Raw genomic sequence first — 22,969 nt, 5'->3', positions numbered from 1 at the left:
TTATTACTTCCTTTAGGTGTAAATTAAAATAAACTTGACATAACAACCTTTATTTTTCCATAATAAGTACACAAATATTTTAGTTTAAATAAATATCACACTCTGCGCAACAGTAATAAAATAAAAAGATGTATTATTCCAAACGTTCTTAACAATCCACTAAGCGAATGTTACTAAGAAACTTACTTAGCTAAACGAGAAATTAATTTTGCTTTTTTGGTCATATTAAGCCTCGAAAATATCGTTTTAAACCTCAAACAGCTAGTTTGGCTATATTAAAATAAATATACAAATAAAAGCGCAAGATCACAAAATATACGGTGTATTATTTAAATCTGTAGCCGAACTGCAAAGGTTGATAAAAAAAGTATATCTTTTGGAATATCACCCCTTGAAGTTTTACCACTCGCTTAAATAACACCTTGTATTATAATAGTATAGGAAATATTTTTGCAGACTACCATGAAATTCAGTACTAATAACATAATAAGTTGCCCTAGACAGTGCTAATAGAGGTGTTCATTTATTCCTTACACAGAATTGTAAATTATTATAGCAACTTCTTCAAATTTAGTTTTTCATTATTTATGGTGAGTTTAAACGATCATTTCTTATTTTAATAATCGATTGAAGTAGTAATATTTCATTATTCGACATTAAATTTATCATTCGACTTTAGGAAGAAGCGAGTGTTTATTGTTAATTGTAAACAGTTCTAACAGGGTCCAACCAAATTCCTGATTTGTTAAAAAAATTACTTGGATAAAGGAGAAAGAGCAGCTAATTAAAATCCGGGATTTATTGCGACTTTTCATTTAATATTATGTATACTTAACTGTCAGGTATTTTATGTTACTATGATTGACTGGGTGCTTTAATTGGAGCGTAATTAGCGTTGCGCTTCAATGATAAAAGACTTTAAACAAAAACTTTAAATGTACTCTGCACTAAAAACAATATGTTTGAAACGTTTAATCTTACTCGGTATATTTCTGAGCCTATTAGAATTACTTGGAATAGTGAAAGTATTATCGATTTAATATTATTTAATAGTGATCTTGCAATTACCACTGAAGTAGAGGATATCAATATTTCTGACCATGTCCTTGCTTAAAAGTAAGTGTTGATGTAATATACTAATTAAAATTGACGTTCCACCTGACACTACAATAAATTATAGAAATTTAAAAATAATTGTTTTGATGCAGTTGCAGGCATCGGACTATCGGTCGAGCTATCGGCTATCGTTATATCGGGCACATTATCCTGGTTTACCAATAGACACAGAGAGTATTATAAACAGCTGAGAAAAGTGCATAACTCAATTTAAAATTTCAGACACTTAATTCAAAGAAAAATGGCATAATGGAGAAAACTTAATGCCTTAAATAAAATAGAACCATTCCACCATATTTAAAAAACCTGGATAAACTTAAGGCACATTTTATTGTCTCCAACTCAACAATCCTTTAGAGGCAATGTTTACAAAACTCATAAATAAATTAATAATTTTCGACTCTGAAGTCACCAATAAGATCTAAGTCTCTGATATTATACTACTACTATTAAACTACTGATTTATACACAAGATTATTTAAAAAACAGTTGGCAGATTTGCAGAAGCTAGAAAATAAAGCTCAGTTCTTCAATTACTGTATCAAAGGATCATATTTTAAACCTAAACCCTGTAAAACCGGTGGCTTTATTGTTCTGTGGTGAAAAAAAGAAAGACAATCAATTTTAACTGAGTTGAATGCTAAGATTTTAGTATTGGCAATTCTGACCTTTCTTTTAAAAACTGCTCAAAGAATCTGGGTTTAGTTATATACGGTAAGGGCGACAAATATGGAATAGGTCAGTAATATGGAATAGTTGTAAACCAGAAAAAGTAGCAAACGTCCTTTATTAATTTCACGTTGAAAGTCGAAGTGCATTCATCTAAGGTTTTTTTTCGATCGGTCCGTCTCTAGTTTGTTTTGTTGGCTCACCATGGACAGTCGTTTTTTTTTGCGGCATCATAAAAGTTTTGCAGATCTTGCTGTTTCCGTGTGTTAGCGGTAAAATACTTATTTTTTATTCAAACTGTTCTGCATTTGTGACAGTTCAAACATCACAGTTTACAATAGATTTAAGGAAAGTTTGTTTTTTAACATAAAAATATTTTTTTAAAATATTATAAGATTAGGTTATGAGGGTCACTAATATGGAATTTTTTGAGCCACAAATATGGAATAGTATTCCATATTAGTATCCCATTAAGAATACTAAAAGTGATATTTTGTTGCTATAAAAGCATTTCTAAATTTGCTTTTATACTAAATAATATATCAATAACAATTATTGTAACTAAAAAAGCAAAAAAAAGTAATAAACAGAAGAGAGGCCATTGTAAACCTATTAAATCTTGTGCTTGTACTCTGCGTTAGAAACCTCAATTTTTATGTGATGAAATAGAACTATGTGATTTTTTTTATTTTAGTATGGCGTCAAAAGGTAGTCGAAAAAGAAAATGCTACGAAAAAAATGATATGATACAAGCAATTTGTGCTGTTAAGGAACATAAAATGGGGTACCTGCAGGCAGCCAAAACTTACAATGTTCCCAGAACAACCCTTTTTAGACACTGTCAGAAAAACGAAGATCCAGATATCTCTGCTGAAACAAAACTAGGTCGACCAACAGTGCTTACAAAAGAACTAGAAGATGAACTTATGGTACTTACTTCATATGGAAAGTAAGTATTTTGATTTAACCAGAAACGACATAAGGAATATGGCATATCAGCTTGCTGTTAAAAATAATCTGCCAAATCCTTTTGGCAAAGAAACAGCTGGAAAAGGCTGGCTTAGGCTGTTTATGAGACGGCACTCAGATACATTGTCATTATTTAGAAGACCTACAGGCACATCTTTTGCTAGAGCTAATGGCTTTTCCAAAGAAAACGTTCAGTCATTTTTTACTATCTTAACGAATGAATATGAAAAAGATAACTATTCAGCAGACCGCGTCTTCAATGTTGACGAGAGTGGTCTCTCTATAGTGCCTTCAAAGATACCAGAAGTAATTGCACGTAAAGGTAAACGACAAATTGGTAGCATGATTTCCGCAGAACGAGGCTCATTAATTACAGTAGTATTTTGTATGAGTGCAGGGGGCAATTTTGTTCCACCCTTAGTTATATTCCCCAGAAAAAACTTAAGCCCGCAGCTTACAAAGGGGGCTCGACCTGGGACAAAGTTCGAATGTCATCCATCAGGGTGGATACAAAATAACATTTTTACAAAATGGTTTGAACACTTTGTAGCGACAGTAAAGCCTACACGTGAATCTCCAGTTATGCTCGTATTAGACGGTCATAACTCGCAATATTGATGTCATTAATATGGCCAGAGAAAATAATGTTACGATTGTGTGCTTACCGCCACATTCAACACATAAACTTCAGCCCCTTGACCAATCTTTTATGGGACCATTCAAAGCTCATTACAGTGAGGAGATAAGAACGTGGGTACGACAAAATGCCAGACCAGTAACTGCTTTTGATGTGATGGAAATTTTCGGCAAGGCTTATTTAAAAGCTCAGCGTGGTGCGATTGCTGTTAATGGTTTTAAAGCCACCGGAATTTTTCCCCTTAATCCAAATGTCTTTCGTGAATCTGACTTTCTTGCCTCCGAAACTATCGAAAAAGATGAAGTTGATGCTGTTGTCCCTCTTCCAGTACCTCAAGATACTGAAAATCCGACGCCACCAACAAATATTGTAACTTCTGAGATGGTCTCGCCTGTCCCAATCATTTGTAAAAAAACCAGCAACCAAGGACGAAAAGCAGGGAAAGCTGCCGTAATAACTGCGTCACCTTACAAAACAGAATTGGAATCATCCGCAAAAGCATCTGTTTCAGTTTCTTCAAAAACTTCAAGTTGACTGATTCCGATACTCCTAGCACGTCAACAGTCATCTCATCAAGAAGTCAAGCTAAGCGTAAGACAAAAAATTTGGGATACAGTTCAGAAAAATCAAGTAGCTCTTCTGAAGAAGACTTTGTGACAGATGATGACTCAGATGAGTGCTTGTTTTGTGGTGGAAAGTTTTTGGAAAGCAAAAAATCCGAGAAACAGTGGATACAGTGCAAATCCTGCAACTCATGGTGTCATTTGCAATGTACCTCATATGTATCTGGCATTCATATTTGCGATTTCTGCCAATAGATTTAGTATTTAGTTTTCTAAGTATTCCATATTTGTGACCCTATTTTTAAAAAAGGGAAATATTAATATTTTAGTTTTTTTATTACGATTTTTAAAACGTTTTAATTTTTTACAAATACAAGTTATAATAGCTTAATATAACATGTTTTTTAATTACTTTTAATATTTTTGTGTTAAAAAAATAAAAAGTTCTTATAATTTTGCCGTTTAAAAAAAAGTATTCCATATTTGTCGCCCTTACTCTAGACTTTAAATTTAATGAACACCTAACGAGATGCATAAAAAAGGCTATTTGGCTCTTAAATATCTTTTTCCGCAGAGATGCTACTTGAAAACAAAAATTTAATTGTGGTGACTTTTTGATTTTGCTGACACGGTTTATGGTCGACATTTGGATGCTATGAAAAGTGCTACACATCCAAAACTCTTGTATTCGTTATATTTGTGGTATTAGATGGCGGAAACACATTTCACATAACCTTAAAGAGGTAACTTGTTTTCCATTTTTAATGGTAACCAGCATATGATGTTGTACCAAATGAAATTTCTTAGTTTTATTCGAGCTCCTCTCTCGAGAGACAGAAGCTAAACAAGAAGAGCCTTTTGATCATTATAATTTTCCTTATATAAATAATGGTATTTAATTTAATTTTGCTTAAATAAAAAAATGCTTATTAATAATATTAGTAAAACGCCAAGGACCTAATAAGTACATCATACAGATGTCCAAAGAAAAATCCTTTCTAACGGTGATTTTAATTTAAAGGTAGTCTGGAAAAAATGGGTCTTGCTACAAGATGTATAAGGAGATTAGTAGGTAATGGTCTATCATAGACGAAGGCCAGAAAAAAAACCATATGTCCAATAAAAAAGGATCGTTTTTAACAATCGAAGTTTACAGACGTCCTGTAGGGCCAGGGCTGAACAAACGATGTATGGAACCTACTGTGAAACAGTGAAGGTTCCATAATATGGGGACGTTTCTTAGGTTCTGGAATAGGGCCTCTCCATCAATAATATTTGAGTACGATACGTACCCTATCATATTAAATAACAAATTGTTACCATATATTGATGTAATATGTCTTTGATAAAAAAAATTGAACACGACAACGATAAAAAACAAGTCCAAACTTATCACTGGCTTGTAAGACGATAATAACACGAATGGTTTGCGGCTTAAATCTGATCAAGAAGATGCGATTATGTTGATTGTAAAATAAGGCATAAGATATTTACTATAAATAACTACAATATTCAATAAATAATGTAATATTACTCTTTCAATTTGATACTTTAAAAAGTTGCTATATTTATGGGCACTACTGTATACAGGGTGTCAAAAGGATGAAACGTCAGAATTTCGTTCTCACTTAATTCCTTTCTTTATTCTTGGGAGTATTGAATTTTAAGTTCTACCTCCCAGACACTCTGTATATTTAAGCCTTGAGCATAAAAATCTGTATTAATATACTTATATTTGAACATCCCTATTATTGCAATAATATTCTTATATTCGTTTCTAAAGTAAAAAATACGTAGCTAATGTTATAAAAAAAGACTAAAAACGTTTATTTAAGTTTCTTCCTCGATGCTAAATCGTCTGGTTCGGTTTCTCACTCCGCGTCTAATTTGATTTAAACAGGCCAGCATCCGTATCATGAAAGCTGCAGGTACGGTTATTGTATCCCTAGTTTCTTCAAGCATTATAGCGTTTCTATTTATGAGCTGAAATTGATTAAATTGTTTGGTTTTTGAGGTGAAAGTTTTTACTATCATAAACTAATTTATCTGATATATTCTAAATAATATTTTGGTACTTAAAGGCTTAGAAAATTAGTTTTCGTGCAACCGCAAGCTGAATTACTACAGAAAAATTACAGTTTTTTTTTTTAATTAAGAACTAGTTTCTTTTGGCATTATAGCGTTTCCAGTACAGGACTATTTGCCTTAACCCATTCACGGACACGTCTACATATGCAGACAGACGTGCAGGGACACGCCTGCATATGAAGACGCAATTTGATCGTCCCCAGAGGACAAGTCTTCAATTGCAGTCGTTATTAGCGTGTACTAAGGTTTAGAAAGATCTGTTGTGTCCCACTAAATACTACAATAATACTGAGAATCGTCCCACGAAGCGTAAAGTATGCATATATGTAACCTGCGCATGTGTTGACAGTCAACTGATCTTTTGGCGCCAAGACTGCAAGTGCAGACAAAATCTACATACATAAGGTTAGACAATCAGACGTGGTTTGTGTCCCAATAAAGTGCACCTGTGTTCGGTAAGTTTTAGAGGTGAAAAATAAGTAGTAGGGGCTCATTTTTTTTTTGGAAATTGTATTTACATATGGTTTTGGCCAGTTTCAATCTGGAGTTGGTGGTGATAATAGAAAACTAACATTGAAAAGTAGTGCACACAATAAATAACTAGGACACAGTATAATATTTTGTTTTTACACGTTTTTGCTTATGTAGCTGCAGCTGTGTAGCCCGAAAACTTGTTGTGTGGTAGTTAGGTTAGGTTCAAAATTTTTTTATGTGTATAGATTTTGGTAACCAAAACAGATAAAAAACATCTCATTGCATGAGCCCCTCCTCGCCAGAAAATCTAGGCAAGTACATACTGTAAATGGACATTCTGTATTATATTGGCTACTTGTCTCGGCAGTACCAGTAAAATTATATTTTTTTTGCAGAAAAATGGACGAAAAAGAAGAAGCTAGGCTGTTGAAGTTCTATGATGAAGTCGAGACTGCTGAATCAGCATCGTCTAGTTCGGATGAGGCTAGTCAACAAAGTGATGAGGATCCTTATCATAACTCTGAAAGTGGGGATGAAGACTATGTTCCATCAAATAATAGCTCTGATGAAACTCAAGAAAGTACCGCTTCTGAGAACGAGGATATCAGTTCAGCATCGAATGACGCAGAACCTTCGTTACCATCGCCAAGCTCTAATCAGTCAGACAGCGATAAGGAATGGCACAGCGACGTTGAAGACATTCCGGATTTCAACTTTGACAACGCAAATGCTGGGATCAAATTAAGATTTGATCATGTACCATCACCGCTGGAAGATTTCAAAACTTTGTGGGATGATGAAGTGATGGATCTTTTGACATCATGCAATAATGAGTATGGGGAAAAAATGGAAACGACCAACAGACCCCATGCGCCCAAGGTATGCGCGAATGGCATCATTTCCGAACACCAATTTTGAAGAAATGTGTAAGTTTTTTGGATTGTCACTTCTTCAAGCCTAAGTACGTTTTCCAACTCTGCGAAAAATATTCTCCTTGGATCCCCTTTACTATCATCCCATATTTTCCAACGTAATGAAGGAGGTATGAGCAGTTACTACGGGCGTTCAACTGCACCAATGATTAGGAGGATTAGGATTAGGAGGCATTAGCACTGGATGAGTCGCTTTTATTGCACCGAGGCAGAATTGAGCTTTAGGCAATATATAAAAAATAAACGTGCCAAATATGGAATTAAATTCTTTGAATTATGCTCTCCAAATGGGTACAATCATAACATTGAAATATATAAAGGAAAACAGGACGATGGATAGGTTTCCAAGCTACAGACATTGGTATTCAGACTAATGCAGCCATTTTTAGATAAAGGTCATCACTTGATAATGGACAATTATTATAATAGCGTGGGGTTGTCCAAAATTCTCCTTCGTAGAAAAACTCACACGACAGGTACTTTGAGATCAAATCGAAAACAAAACCCAAAAGTAGTTACGACAAAAAAAACTCAAAAGAGGCGACCATATTTCGAAAAGAAATGGTAAAGTGTATGTCAGCAAATGGAAGGACAAGCGCGATGTTTTGTGCATTACTACCAAATTTCACCCAACGATGATAGAGGTTTCGAATTCTTATGGGAAAAAACTACAAAAGCCAAAAGAAATTCACGAATATAACATGAATATGTCAGGGGTAGACAGATGTGATCAGTTTACTTCCTATTATAGCTGCCCCAGAAAATCAATCAGATGGTACAAAAAGGTGATATTTCATCTGTTAGATGTTACAGTTATAAATAGTTTCTTGCTGTATCGAGATATCACAAAATCAAAAACAAATTTACTTCAATTTCGGGAGAGTATCATTAGGGGATTACTTGGGATTCCAAACAATTTGAGAGACGAAAGAAAACTGGTGAACCAAGGTGCAGCAAAAGCTGCAAAAGTTTCAGTCCCTGCGGCACACGTTACAGCTGAGGAGGCAATTGTACCTGAAGTTCTACATGTCTTAGAAAAAATACCAGTCCCGCCCAACTCTAAACGCAAAAGTCATTTCCTGCGATGCCGGGAGTGTTCTAAGCATGACAAACGCGGGCAGACATCATGGAGATGTAAGGTTTGCGAAACGCATCCCCCATTGTGTGTTGGGCAATGCTCTGAAAATTTTCATTCCAATAAATGAATTTCGGTTTTTGTAATACCTATGTTATAAGCATATGAATTAATATTTTTGTAGTTTCTTACTTTTGTGAATAAAAACTTTTATTTTTATACATGATATATTATTTCCTGGTACCTATGCAACCTTTCAATAAATATATTGTCTGCATAAGCAGTCTTGTCCCTATATAACGCAAGTTGTTATCTAGTTGTATATCCAAAGGGACAGGTCTGCAATAGCAGTCTGGCTGTTTCTTTACGAAAAAACACCACAAACAAAAAAATTCTAACTGACATATAATTTATGACCTTAAGACATGCCGATTCTAAAAAAAAAAAAATGTCCCAGGAAGACCCCAAAAAATTTTGTTTTGTCCGCGAATGGGTTAAAGACCAAAGCTAAGGAAATATTTATAATTTTTCAAAAATTCTAGTCCAGGAGTCAAATACACAAACCCTCCTGGTAAATTTTTTACCAAAATTTTACACAGTGACTATCCTTTTATTTTCAGATGATCTTAATATTGATTATAAGACTGATCTTAATATTTTATTGTAAGGTTACAAATCAGACTGATTGTCAACCTCTACTCTATTAATGACAGTCCTGTTGCGGTTGTGGCTAGAGTGAGCGACTTGTAAAATTATGTTGGACTCCAAAGTCATATTTTCTTCTCATTTTATGGCCTACTGTTTCAAGCTTCTCCACTACATCTTAGTTCGTCCTTTCAGGTATATGTTATCTTAGTATAACAACTATATTCAAGTAATTGAGCAGTTTCAATATAAATTCCTTAAGATATATTACTTTTAAGAGATACATTCCACTTCTTATACCACGAATTTGAGTTTGATCTACTAACTACTTTAGAAACTCGTAGGAGGTATCATGACACGAGAGTTTTATGATATTTTATATTCTCAAAGTTCTTATCCTGAACTTCTTAACAGGATTGGATTTCATGTATTATACAGACAAACACATCCTTTTTATAAGACTAATTAAAGAAATAAATCCTTTTTCGCTAGGCTAAGCGAACTTGCAAGGCGGTACTCAGCTCAGTTGGACTGCTTTACTGGTAGTTTATTACTACTGGCATTTTCTCGAATGATGTCACTAAATTATATTGCTATACAATTGTGATTGTGATCATACTTAATATAATTGTATTATTTTATTCCTTCTATTGAAGTTAGGTTAAATTAATTATTGCGTTTTCTTGAAATTCCAAACCAACTGTTTTTTCATGCAATCATCAAGTGTAGAGGAATTTTTCTACTAAAAAGTGCTTTACTAGGTAGCTTTTACTGAAAAATAACCGTTTTTAAATAAAAATCATTATAGAATTTCTATTTATTTTACTAACCATTTGCCCAGGTCCTTTAAAGACTAAAAGCAAAGAAATTTTAACGATTTTTCAAAATTCCAGTCAAGAAATCAAATACATGCACCCACAGGGCAAATTATTTCGCAAAATACACATTTACTGATTACTCTTAATTAAGAAAACCAAGAAGATTTTTTCTGGCATCATAAGGTTTCTTTCTAGGACAGGTCTCTCTGTACCAGGTTTGGAATAAAGAAAATTCTCATTTAATCCGATTATGCCCAATTAAGTCCAAATATCGAGTCGAAGAATCAAATACATTACCCAACAAGGTAAGTTTTTTCCCAAAAAGTGCCAGATTTTTAACAAAAAACCAGGTTTTTCTGCCATCATGGGGTTTTTATTACAGGACTTTTTACCCGGTTCTTAAAGTCTAAAACCATTGAAGTGCTTATGGTTTTTCAAAATACCAGCCCAGGAACCAAGTACATGCCGATGTTTTGCAGTAATTCAGATTGTAACAATTTCATAAAATTTAATTCAAAAAAAATAAATTTACTTCTGTCGAGATCATCATCAAAAGGGTCAGGGAAGTAAAGTATCAGAAAATATTACTAATATGCTAGTAGACATTGAACCCAAAAATATCTTAGATGAAGAAGAAGTCTTTACATAGGTTATATACTAAACGAGCTATTTGATGAAAATAAACCGAATGAATCCAACTTCGATGATCATACGGATATAGGCGTAGCACCAGAAATTCTCAAGAGGTGAGGTTCTATTTGCAATAAAATCTGCAAAAACCAAAGGACCTGATGACCCATCCCAGCGTAGCTATTACAAATGATCAAAAAGGAAAACATTGGAATCTTGGTCAAACTGTTTAATGTAAGGTACAGGACTGCAGACATAGCGGAAGATTGGTTGAAATCCCTATTTATTAGAAATTAAAAAAAAACAAGCAAAACGATGCTGTAAATATAGACTAATAAGGCTATAATATAGAAATATAGAAAATTATTCAGGGGAGGAGGCAGATTTAGATGATTTAGAAACGCTTTGGGAACTAGAGAGGCATTGTTTGCTCTGAGGAAACTACTATAAAAATATCGCGACTAGAGCAAGGATGTTGTGTCCCGTTGATTACGAGAAGGTCTTCGATAGAGTACAATACAGGAAGCTTATAGACATATTAAAGAACATGGAGGTAAACAGCAGGGGCATTAAAAATATCGAAAATTTATACTCGAGATAGAAAGCAGCAGTACAACTAAATAGAAAGCTTACAGAATAGAGCCAAATTCTATGAGGCGTCAAATAAGGCTGCTTACTGACACCACTACTTTTTAACATATCAGATAAAATCTGTAAACGTACTCAAAAAAAAAAACAAAAAAAAATGTGAGTACAAATCAATAGAGAATATATAAATATGATAGATATGCTGACGACACTGTCATGTTAAGTGACAAACTAGAAGACCTGCACCATCTTGTAAACGCAGAAGAATACGAAAAAGCCCTCAGAATAAATGATGAACATGTTAATTCACGACAAAATGGCCTCCAGTCGAGAACCATCCTGATGCTGCACTAAGATTGATATAAAAAATATAGACTAGAGTAACCCGGTTTTAGTACCTTAGATGTTATATAATCGAACATCTAAATCCACATAGAGAAACAAGGTGTAGAATAGAGATAGTCGGAACAACATTCCAAAACGTGAAACCACTATGCAAAGCAAAATAATAGACGAAGGGTCCTGTTTACTTCACAATCTTTATTTCAAGAATTCCGACGCGTTTCGGTTGTTAATGTTAACGGTGGAACCACTATTCTGCAATTATATTTTGAACCTAAAATTATGACAGGAAATGGTAAAATCCTACATATGGTCTAGTGGTGCTGTACGAGGCAGGACAATTATCGGACCGCAATTATGGACCGGTTTACGCAGCACACAGAAACTATTCAGATTCAGGCAGAATCGAGAAAGACTTGCCCTAGTAATAGCCAACGTCAGGGGGATCTAATATAGCACTGGAAAAAGAAGGAAAAGTTCCCATTACAGGACCATTTGTTCAAGGTTTTTTATAGACTTTTGCGACTTCAAAAATTAATTGTAAAAACTGCCACCGTTTTAAGTTTGCAGCAAACCAGTTTCGTATTCAACGGTCAAAACCTTATCATTTTTTGGAATAACCATAAAATTAGAACCAAGGAACTTATGCAGTTATTGATTCCACGCAGCGCTATAATAAAAGTACACAAAAAAAGTTTAAAGCTCCTTTAAGGCAACGAGTGTTGTGATGGACCATCATATATTGCATTCTTCGCCTACTACAGGGTCGAATTAGGTGCTCTCCTGAATTATTTCATAAATTGGACATCTGTGGCGAAATAAGTAATTATTTATCCACTACGAAACACTTAAACAAAAATCGAAAAAAGATACATAAACACCGCCTAATTATTTATTTCTATCGCGCTCCATGGAATAAAATGTAGTAACTTTTCAAAATTTCTCCCCAAAAACTAGCAAAAAAATCTACAAAAAAAATTGTTCTTACATCAGCAGCAGCCTCGGCATGAAACCCGCAATCGCTTAAATTAGGCTCCCATAATTTAATATCGTGATCGATCCCGCTGGTAGCCAAAACGGGCAAAGTCGGATGGGGCTGTAAACAATTAACGACATGCTGATCCGCCTGCAGTAGCATGTGCAATTTGGTAGTGTGCCGGTTCCAAATGAACACGTGGCCGCAATCCGAGCCCGACATTACGAAATCCGATCCCCAAAAGGTCGCTTCTTTTATCATTGTCCTGTAATAAATTGATAATTTAGGTGTTTTTTCTTAAGTTAAGGTTAAATCACTTGCCTGGCGTTCCTATGCCCGGTATATTTGGCTTTTACTTGAGCTTCGAACATCATCTGCTCCATAGTCTTATTCTCGTTAACAGTTTCCGAATCTTCCTCTGGATAATCTACGTCCATCTAGAATAAAATCAATCAAGGATTGTTGACTTATCGATAAACCCAATGGTTTCTTTACGGTCTAAAGTATTCTATGACGAGTTTATTAAATATTTTATTCGTTACCGAATGTTTGCAGGTTGCGGATCTGAAATCTCGAAAAAATAGTAGGGAAAAAGTGGCAAAAAATCGCGATTTTTCTAGGATGATTCTTTTAGAGACTATTACCGAATTTGTTAATTTTCAAACTGTATCAACACGACGTGTAGTGATGTAGGTCGAGTCGATAGGTCAGGTTCTGGTGGAAGTGGTAATAAATATTGTAAATGTCAGGTTGTTTTCATTGAATTAGTAGGAAAAGTCTTTTCTCCACAAATAAAATGCTAGTCGTCTAATTTCAGGAGTGATGCATTGCAAGTGTTCTTGCCATCATCAGACTACAGAGTTACTTAACACACAGAGAAATTACAAACAAAACCTTATAGTTATGGATTTACGCGGATTTCACATGAAAAAATCATTATGCAAATGTAAACAATGTGTGGAACCACAACTACAAATAGATAACAGCAATAATAAAATTGAAAGATAAAGAAAAAGAAGTAGAATGAAAGAAAATGTTATTAACTCTAATGTAATTGAAGATATGCAAGAAACTTTAAAATTCCTGTTAAAGAATTCAAATGAATTGACTAAAAAAGTTCAAATCAAAGAAAATCAATTCGTAAAAATTGAAATAGCTAGGCTAAAAGAAACTAAGGAAAATAATTTGAATGGATATGCAGCAGTTACGACAAGGGAAACAAACAGTAGTAAAGACTTGGTGATAAAACAGAAAGATCAACAAAAAGATGTCCAACAAATTAAGAGAGATTTAAGGGATAAGTTTAATTCAAGTGAGATTGGCGTTGAAGTATCTATGGGTCATAATACAAAAACTGGAGGACTTTTTTTTTCATATGCTGAAACGAAAAAGAAATTTTTACAGTAAAGATAGAAATTCAAACTTGGGAAAAATTACGGGGTAAATAGGACGCACAAGCACAAGATTAAAGTAGTTCGAATAAACGAATGTGAGAATAAAATAATAATAAATAAGCAATTAAATATGGAATGGAATGAATATGGGGTCATTTACAAAAAGATTGTAAAAATAAAAGTACATGTTCTTGTGGCAGCGAGGGTCGTGATAGTAAAGAAAGCTTAGCAGGTAATTCACTAAAATGTATAAACTATGGTATTGCAAATAAAAATGGTATGAATTTAAATAAAAAACATTCAACGTATATTATAAAATGCGAATCGAACAAATAAATGGAAACCCAAGTTACTGTTTTTGTCGAAAACTTACGTAGCTAATGTTATTTCTGAGACAGAATTGAGAATAAATGGAGCAAGTATTTACATTTATCAAATAGAAGGGCTGGTGGGGTAATGGCTTTAATAAAAGAGGCATTAAATAAAAAACTGTCGGAAATGAATGATGTGAGAATTATGTCTAGACACTTTCTCTAGAAGCAAATATTGTTGCATCTTTTGAAAAAAAAATTACTTTACAATTATTTTGACTATTTGGATACAGTTAATGGTTTTAATAGAACAACCATTATCATGGGTGATTTTTAATTTGATTGAGCAAATCAAATTATAGTCAGAAATTATTAAATTTGACCTCAATAGGATCACTCAAGTAGTTAACAAACAAACATGAATAACCAATAGAAGTCAAAGATTAATAGATTATAACTATATATAATTGCCAATGATAAGCACAAATCTCATCACACATTTGACGACGAAGATCAGTGATGAATGCCTTTTGTTAGTCTATGTTCAACACAATAAAGCACGAACAAAATATATTATAAGTAATAAAACATGGAATGTAAATTTACTAGCAAATTGTTTTATAAATAGCCAGAACAGCCTGACTGATATCATAAATGAAATGTGTCCAAAAATAAAGATGAAGATTCGTCACAAGTATAAAGATAAAAATTGGATAAATGAGTATAATAGAGAATTGATTGAAAGAGATATGCTTTACAGAAGAGCGGTATAGAAGTAGGTATAGGAGCACTGATAATATATGGATTGAATACAAAAGGATCCAAAACTTCATTCTCTCCAAAATAAGAATTGAGAAGAATAACTATTCAACAAAGATATACTATTCTTCTAGGAAAAATTTGTTGCCTCAAGAAAATAATTTTGAACAACAAGAGATAATTAAAGACGAACTGTCTATAGCAAATAACTTTTAATAAATAATTTATCACAAGTATAGATGTTATGGTAGAGTCAATAAATATTAACCAAAGGATTTCTCTAAATGTTCCTTAGTCGGCTACATCTAGCAAATTACTTTCTAATTTAAACTTTAAATATGACTGAATCAAAGCAGCTGGTAAGAAAGGTGGTCAAACAATGTAAAAGGCGGTGGTACCGGCATCTCCACTAACATTTTTACGGATGTATTTAGTATTATGGAAAATTGAATACTTCAATGTAAAAAACCAAAAGTTGTCTGCAAAAAGTTGCTAGAGCTAACCGTTAAAAATGAAGTGATGTTTTTTTTAGTGTTAGAGACAAAATTTTAGTGCATTACCTAGGTTTTAGAGAGGGTCATTCATGTTAATCAGTAATTGTAAGCACATGTAATGATTTTATAGACTATTGATGATAATAAATTTGTTTTTACTGTGTTCTTGAATCTTACAAAAGCATTTAAGACGGTTAATAGAGATATACCGGGTAACACAGGAAAAAGGAAACACTTAATAACTTTTCTATTTTTCAACATAAACAAATGAAATTTGGTATCGATATAATACTTATAAGAGCATCTTTTGACATATTCTATTATTTACCATCATATTTCGATACAAAATAATATTCTGAAAACAATGATATTCTATTTGCTACTTTTTGTTTTATTCTCATAGAAAAAAATATTTTTTTAAATTTTAAAATAGTGTGCTATGAATGCGTTGAAAGTTTTAATTTTTAATCAAGTAATCACAGAAAAATAGTTTTCATTGCATTTTATAATTTAAATCGTTTACGCACTTATTAAAAATGTCCAAACTATTAATTTTGGCATTTACTTTATTTTTTTTAATAGCACATTATTGGGAACAACTACTTTTGAAATGCGGTTTCTTTTTCCATTTCAATTTGATATGATTATTTTTTAAATCGGTCGATAAATAAGTCCATAAGAGGAAAAAAACTAAGTCACATAAATAAACGCATTTAATTAATAAAAATAGCATAGAAGGCTTTGATTTCTTGAATAGGCTGCGTTTTGACGCGTTCTTCAATTATTTTTCAATTGACATAATACATGACATCTTATTAAGCGCAATTACTATTTGTTATTTGCTGTTAATATTTAAAATGTTTACCAATGAAGAAAAAGTAGATATTTCGTACGCTATATATTCCCGCGCATACGTACTTTCATTCGACAAGAAGGTGATCGTTTCGAACAATACATGTAAATAGTTTTGTATTATATATAATTATAAGCCTCATACTTTTTCTGTTTGTTTACTACTTATATTAAAAAATTTGTTCTTTTATTCTCAAATAACCGTTAAATAACCAACCAATTAAACGATTTAAAAAATTATCATATAAGATTAGTGGGAAAAGAAACCGCATTTCAAAAATGGTTGTTCCCAATAATGTGCTATTTAAAAAAATAATGTAAATGCCAAAATTAAGTCATAAAATGCAATCAAAATTATTTTTCCGTAATTACTTGATTAAAAACTAAAACTTTCAACTCATTCATGGCACCCTACTTTAAAATTTAAAAAAATGATTTTTTCTATGAGTATAAAATAAAAAGTAGCAAATAGAGTATCATTGTTTTTAGAATATCATTTTCCATCGAAATACGTAATAATATACCAAGTGTCCCATTTGAAATAAGAAAGTTAGTGTCTCTTCCTCTTAAGCCGGAAGTGATGGAAAACCATAGAATATATCAAAAGTTGCTTTTATAACAATTCTATCAATACCAAATTTCATTTATTTATCTTCAAAAGTAAAAAAGTTATTAAGTGTTCCCTTTTTTCTGTGTCACCCGGTATATTGGAAGAATTTAAAACAACGGATCTAAGAGATAATGTGTTAACTTAAAGAATAACATTGCTGATTATGTCTATTAAATATGGAGTTCTGCAGTTCGATTCTTTATGGTGTTTTTTATATAAATGATCTTGTTGGTGTACAATATGTGTAAACCAAAAAAATTAAGCTGTTTATAGACCACACAATTATCTATATAGATAATTGTAATAATAACTGGTAATAACTTACTGTCTTGCAACTACTGCATTAATGATTTGTGTCTGAATACGTCTAAATCTACGTTCTGTTTATTTGGAAAAAAATAAAAATATCGAATAATTATCTAAATGGCATTAATGTCATGATAGAGGGAGAAAAATGTTTTAAATATTTGGGAGTAATGGGTGGCCCTAATTTAAACTTTTACAGTCAGACTATATTATGAGAAAATTCTGAAAAAAAAATTTTTGTATATACAGGGTGAGTTTTTTAAAGTGTTACAATGCGATATGTCAAAAACGGCTGCAAATTTTTTTTTGACATTTTGGTGACATTTCAAGTATACCGGGGGGCACTTTTTGTGATATTTTTGACATTTGTCCCTTCACCCCCCTAAGAGGGGGGGAGGTTCACTTCCTTATTTTAAATGGAATGACGTGTTTTTTATTCTTAAATACGAATCTACATAAAATATGAAGTCTGTTTACAAAAAATTTTTAAAATTGCTCTGCTGGTTACGGAATTATGATCAAAAATGTTTTGATTAAATTTAAAAATAATTCGAATATTCTACTACAATAAAAACAAATTATTTCCTACTTTTTAACTATTTATCGTCTATGTATTATGCCTAAGGAGCTGTTCGAAGTGACCGCCTTCGACTTCCAAACACTTTCTTATCCTTTCTTGACATGAGTTTCGTACCCGCTGTAACATTGCTGGTGTCACTAATGAACAAGCAAAACGAATCCTGTTCTTCATGTCCTCTGGAGTTGTAGGTGCACTAGCTATTACTTTGTCTTTTATAAATCCCCATAAAAAAAAGTCAAGGGGGGTCAAATCTGGCGAACGAGCAGGCCAGTTGACAGGACCACCTCGACCAATCCACCTGTTTTCAAAAATCTCATTTAAATAAGTACGGGCCTGTATGGCATAATGGGGTGGAGCTCCGTCCTGCTGAAACCATACGTTAGGATTTAAATTTTGGTTTAGTAGACGAGGTAACTGATTTCTTAAAAAATCTGTGTAGACCTGTCCATTTAAATGACCTTGGAAAAAATGCGGACCAATAACTCTATCCTCGAAAATACCACACCATACGTTCACAGACCAGGGATGTTGATTTGGTACAGTTCTCATCTAGTGAGGATTATTTGCTGCCCAGTAATGCATGTTGTGCCTGTTTACCTTTTAGAAAAACAAACAACCAAAACTTGAATATGTTCTAATTTAAATAAGTTAAATCTTACCTGCCCGCAATTATTAAAAGAAGCCTCATCAGAAAAAATAACGTTTCTCAAAAAATGGTTATTTTCACGCATTTTTGTTGAAATCCAAGTGCAAAAATTAATGCGATTCTCAAAATCATGTCCGTAAAGCTCTTGATGAAGTGTAATGTGGTAAGGATGAAACTTGTACCGGTGCAGAATTGTTATAATTGATGATTGACTATTTAAAAAGTAAATAAAATTTGCAAAAGTACTGTGAAAACCGCACGATGATATCTTTGCTCGTTTTAAAGTTATAGCGAATTCAAGTTTTTTTACGCACCGAGCCTAAACTTACATACCGCCATCTAGTATCCCGCCTAAAAATCTCTAATTAGTATTATCACAACTAGAATACCATGATGTTATCATAATTAATAAATTATTAAAGTAATAATTGATTGATAAATTATAAATTAATAATACCTATGTATCACAGAATAACTGGAAGTTTATGTGACTTTCTTAAGGCGAATAATTTTATTAACGAATTTCTTTTTATATTTAAATTATGGTTCTGAAAAGGACCGATTTTAAATCCCAAGCTTCCAATCTTCTTTGGGTGGATAAAACTGCTGTTTCGATTTCAGCAGCTGATATTTCATTTATTGCACCACGGATTCTGTTTTCCATATCCTGTCTTGTTGTAGGTGGAGTTTGGTACACACACAATATCTTTTAAACGACCCCATAAGTAAAAGTCTGGGCATGTTAAATCGGGTGACCTGGCCGGCCAAGGATATAGACTCCCCCTTCCGATTCAGCGCCCTTAAAAGTAATTATTTATATGATGCCGCACCAAACGGGAAAAATGTGCTGGTAAGCACACCCGTCCAATGTCAAATCTTCCATTAAAATAGGCAAGGAATTTGTTAAAAAATGCAAAAAAACATTACCGGTTAATGTGACATCAAAAAAATAAGGACCAATAATTTTCATTCCGATAATGCCACACCACACGTTTACACTCCAGCGGCCTTGGTGCTGGACTTCTCGCATCCAACGAGGATTTTCAACCGACCAATAATGCATATTATGCCTTTTGACTTTCCCATCGCTACAAAAAGTGACTTCGTCGGTCCACAGAATCTGTGACAAAAAAGCCCTGTTTTCGCGAATCATTGCTAGTATCCATTGGCAAAAATCAATTCGGCGCTCAAAATCATGTTCGTTTAGAGCTTGGTATAGGATTATATGGAAAGGGTGTAGCCTTAAAATAAAAAGAAATGCCTTCGGGAAGAAAATTATAATAGAAAGATGTATTACCTGTGGCCTTTAAGTATATTTTGAACAGTAGTTCGAGTTATTCCCAAATCTAAAGATAACGCACGAGTTCCAATATGCCTATTAAACTCTACGAAGGCCAACACATTATGAATGTTTTCTTCAGTTCTTCCAGTAGAGCGACGCCTTCTAAATTTGAGCCGACTAAAACTCCCAGTATCGCGTAGTCGCCGTACCAACCGTGGAAAAATTCTTCTGCCATAATGGCGGCGATCTGGGTACCGAAGGGCATACTGTCTTTCAGCTATTGCTGCATTTTAAAAGCACTCAAAGAAAACCTCAATCAAATCCACAGCTTCATTATTTGTCAAAGGCATTTTACAAAAAATCGAGCAAAGAAAATTGAAAACAGATTTATACTGGCCGTCTAATAAATATTTGACGTTTCCATACAATCCTTTTTCAAAGTTTCTTTTGTTTTTGCCGCTTACTATACGTTAACTAGACATTCTAAGGCAGAGCGCTAGATGGCGGTACATAAGTTTGGACTCGGTGCGTAAAAGACTTTAATTCGCTATAACTTTAAAACAAGCAAAGATATCATCGTGCGGTTTTCACAGTATTTTTGCAAATTTTATCTACTTTTTAAATATGATGTCAAAAATATACCATTCAATTTGAATTTTTGGAGCAAAATGAAAAAAACTGGAATTGTCACAAATTGCGCCCTCTGGCGGTTTTATTAGGAACTATAGGGTAGTGATGAGATCAGACTTTTAAAGCAGCTACATTTATCTTGCAAATAAATTTTAAATTGCACAAATCGAATAAGTGGTTTAGAATTTACACCGATTTTAATGATTCCACTTTCAATAGCTTCCCCCACCCCTACTATCGTTCGTACGTCAATAATTCATAAACCAAAACTATAGCAAATTATCTAGGCTTACTAAAAATAATATCAAAAGTATAAGTTAAAACTTAAGTTTTCGGAGAAAAAGACGTTTCTTTTATTTAATTTTTAGTTGCGCCCTCTTGCGGTGAAATACGGAACTTAAAAATAATTTCCAAAATTTTCTCATGGCCACTTTTATAATAATAAAAAAAAATCCATTGTTGCCAGATGTACAGGTCCTGAGATACAGCCGCTAACCTCGCTTATTTGGCCACCCGATACATATTAGGATAACTGTAATTGTCTCCATATATAATATTTTATCTTATCTAGCCCCAATACTTACATAGCATTATTATTGATATTGTGATATTTACATGTTTCGTTCATTCCCAAACTCATTCACTAAACTCTTCACTTTGCTATTCATAAAAAAAACCTAATTTTCCACACCTTTACATAAATGAATAACTTTTCTTACTTCTAAGGCTCTATTAGGCGCACCCCTCTGCGTTGCCTCACTTGCATTTAGATCCGATTCGTTGTTGGCCCTCAGGCTTATGGTTGAACTCGAAGTGCTCTGATCCGAGTATCTGAAGCTCACCGACGGTTCGGCGCCGTGCTGATTAATAAATCCTTGTCTCAGATTTCTGAGGGCCGTCAAGTGGTTGTGTAAATCGCTGGTAACTGGTGAGGAGCCTTCAGTTGTCGCGCTGGATGTGGAGGGTTCTTGGTGAGGTGTTGCCGGTTCAGACGAGGAGGTCTGAATCACCCTATAAATTGAATGATTGACATTTAATGAAATTGAATTAACCTCATGACGTGTTTGTTTGCACTGTATTTTTAATTGTGAATGTACTTACTGGGGTGAATCGTTATTAGTATCACGTGTGCCGCCTTGAGCCAATCCTTCAATGGTGTACAACGACTGGGCGCCTAAGTTAGGACCTTCTTCAGTATCCATACTACCACCCTCCTAAAAAAACAGTAATCGCAAAAATTAAATAATATTTTTTTAAGCCTTATGAACTAATTAAACGATCACAAATAAAATTTCAGCAGGAACAATAAATACACATATAAAGGTGACAGGTAGTAAAAAATGGATAAAAGTTTGTTAAAAACCCATTAAAAATCAATAGAACATAGATAGCAATAAAATTCCTTGCTCAGAACACACATTAGATAGAAAAGTTAATACCATAAACTCAACACCTAAAACAGATCATTCAGAAAACGTAGCAGCATTGTTTGAATGTTTTGAATTTTAAAGAATAGTTCTTGGAATATTTTAATTTTTTTTATAACATAATAATATCCTTTATTTGTCAACAATATCTTACATGAAAAGAGTAAGCAACGTTTAATGAAACAAACAATATTGAAACAGTTCAATTTACAAACACATAATTTTTCAAAACCAAACTGAAAATTGTTTAGTTTTATTTTTCAAGACTAAGCCTATTTAATGTCAATAGGCAACATAATAAAAGCTTTGATTCCTCGGTATACTGGTCCTTTTTCAAAAAAAAGTGTGATCTGTGAAAGGACATGCCAAGTACATTTCTACAGAATACCCCTCATAATTTGATCTAAAAATATGAAGTTTTTTCGGGACGGCACTGGCACTGTAAGTGCTCCCAGTTTTTTAAAGTAGGATCTGCATGACTTTCTGCGATAGACCAAAGATACATAATTATGATGATTCTCTTTTGTGATGCAAATACTGCACTTTTCTCTGTCTCCCCAAATTAAGATACCTTTATATTCGTAAATTATGATACCCTAATTTACGTAATATTACGTAATATTAAATAACTCCTGAGGCCACTGGATCAGATCACAAATAAAAAAGGTTACCATAACTAAGAATCTTATTCCTCAGCGGAAACTTTGGGTCATAACTTTTCATCCATTCAAAATAGCTTAATACTTTTTTTAGATATAAACACATGATTCTGAATTAGGAATTTGGGTAGTTAGGGCAGTTTTAGAAGGAGCCTTTTTTTCACTAATTTTCTAAGCAAATTTTCACTAGTCTTGAGCATATTTTCATCAAATAATTTGAATATTTTTAAAAGACTTTCAGCCCAAAAACGAGCACTCCTTACCTATTAATTTCATATATGAAAGTATCTTGTACCTCAAAGATTCTCTTAATTAGGGACAGGTTATCATCCAAGCTCCAAGAGCCACCAAAGTTGAAGCTTTAAAGGTGATATTTCAACATCAAGAATTTTATTCATTAACATTAATTTTTGGTCATAACTTGAACCACACATACAACACTACCGCTCAAAAGTATTTGCCCACCATGTATTCTTTTTAATATTTTAAATTAGATA

The 22,969-nt window shown here is 33.2% G+C and overlaps 1 protein-coding gene across 1 annotated transcript in view; it reads right to left on the bottom strand.

Moving 5' to 3' along the window:
• Positions 1 to 34: 34 nt before the first annotated feature.
• LOC126734689 (DDB1- and CUL4-associated factor 6-like) overlaps positions 35 to 22,969 on the bottom strand; it is a 35,248-nt gene continuing 12,313 nt past the window's right edge. Inside the window, exons 8-12 of the mRNA XM_050438402.1 lie at positions 21,488 to 21,600; positions 21,106 to 21,397; positions 12,844 to 12,959; positions 12,535 to 12,787; positions 35 to 5,937 (exon numbers count right to left, since the gene is read on the bottom strand). Coding sequence (XP_050294359.1) covers positions 5,785 to 5,937; positions 12,535 to 12,787; positions 12,844 to 12,959; positions 21,106 to 21,397; positions 21,488 to 21,600 — 927 coding nt within the window. The 3' untranslated portion in view covers positions 35 to 5,784. The remainder of the gene's footprint in view (positions 5,938 to 12,534; positions 12,788 to 12,843; positions 12,960 to 21,105; positions 21,398 to 21,487; positions 21,601 to 22,969) is intronic.

This window comes from Anthonomus grandis, chromosome 1 (genome assembly GCF_022605725.1).
Source record: "Anthonomus grandis grandis chromosome 1, icAntGran1.3, whole genome shotgun sequence".
NCBI lineage: Eukaryota > Metazoa > Arthropoda > Insecta > Coleoptera > Curculionidae > Anthonomus > Anthonomus grandis.
The sequence above is the reverse complement of the archived record's forward strand: the minus strand, read 5'-3'. Positions and strand labels throughout refer to the sequence as shown.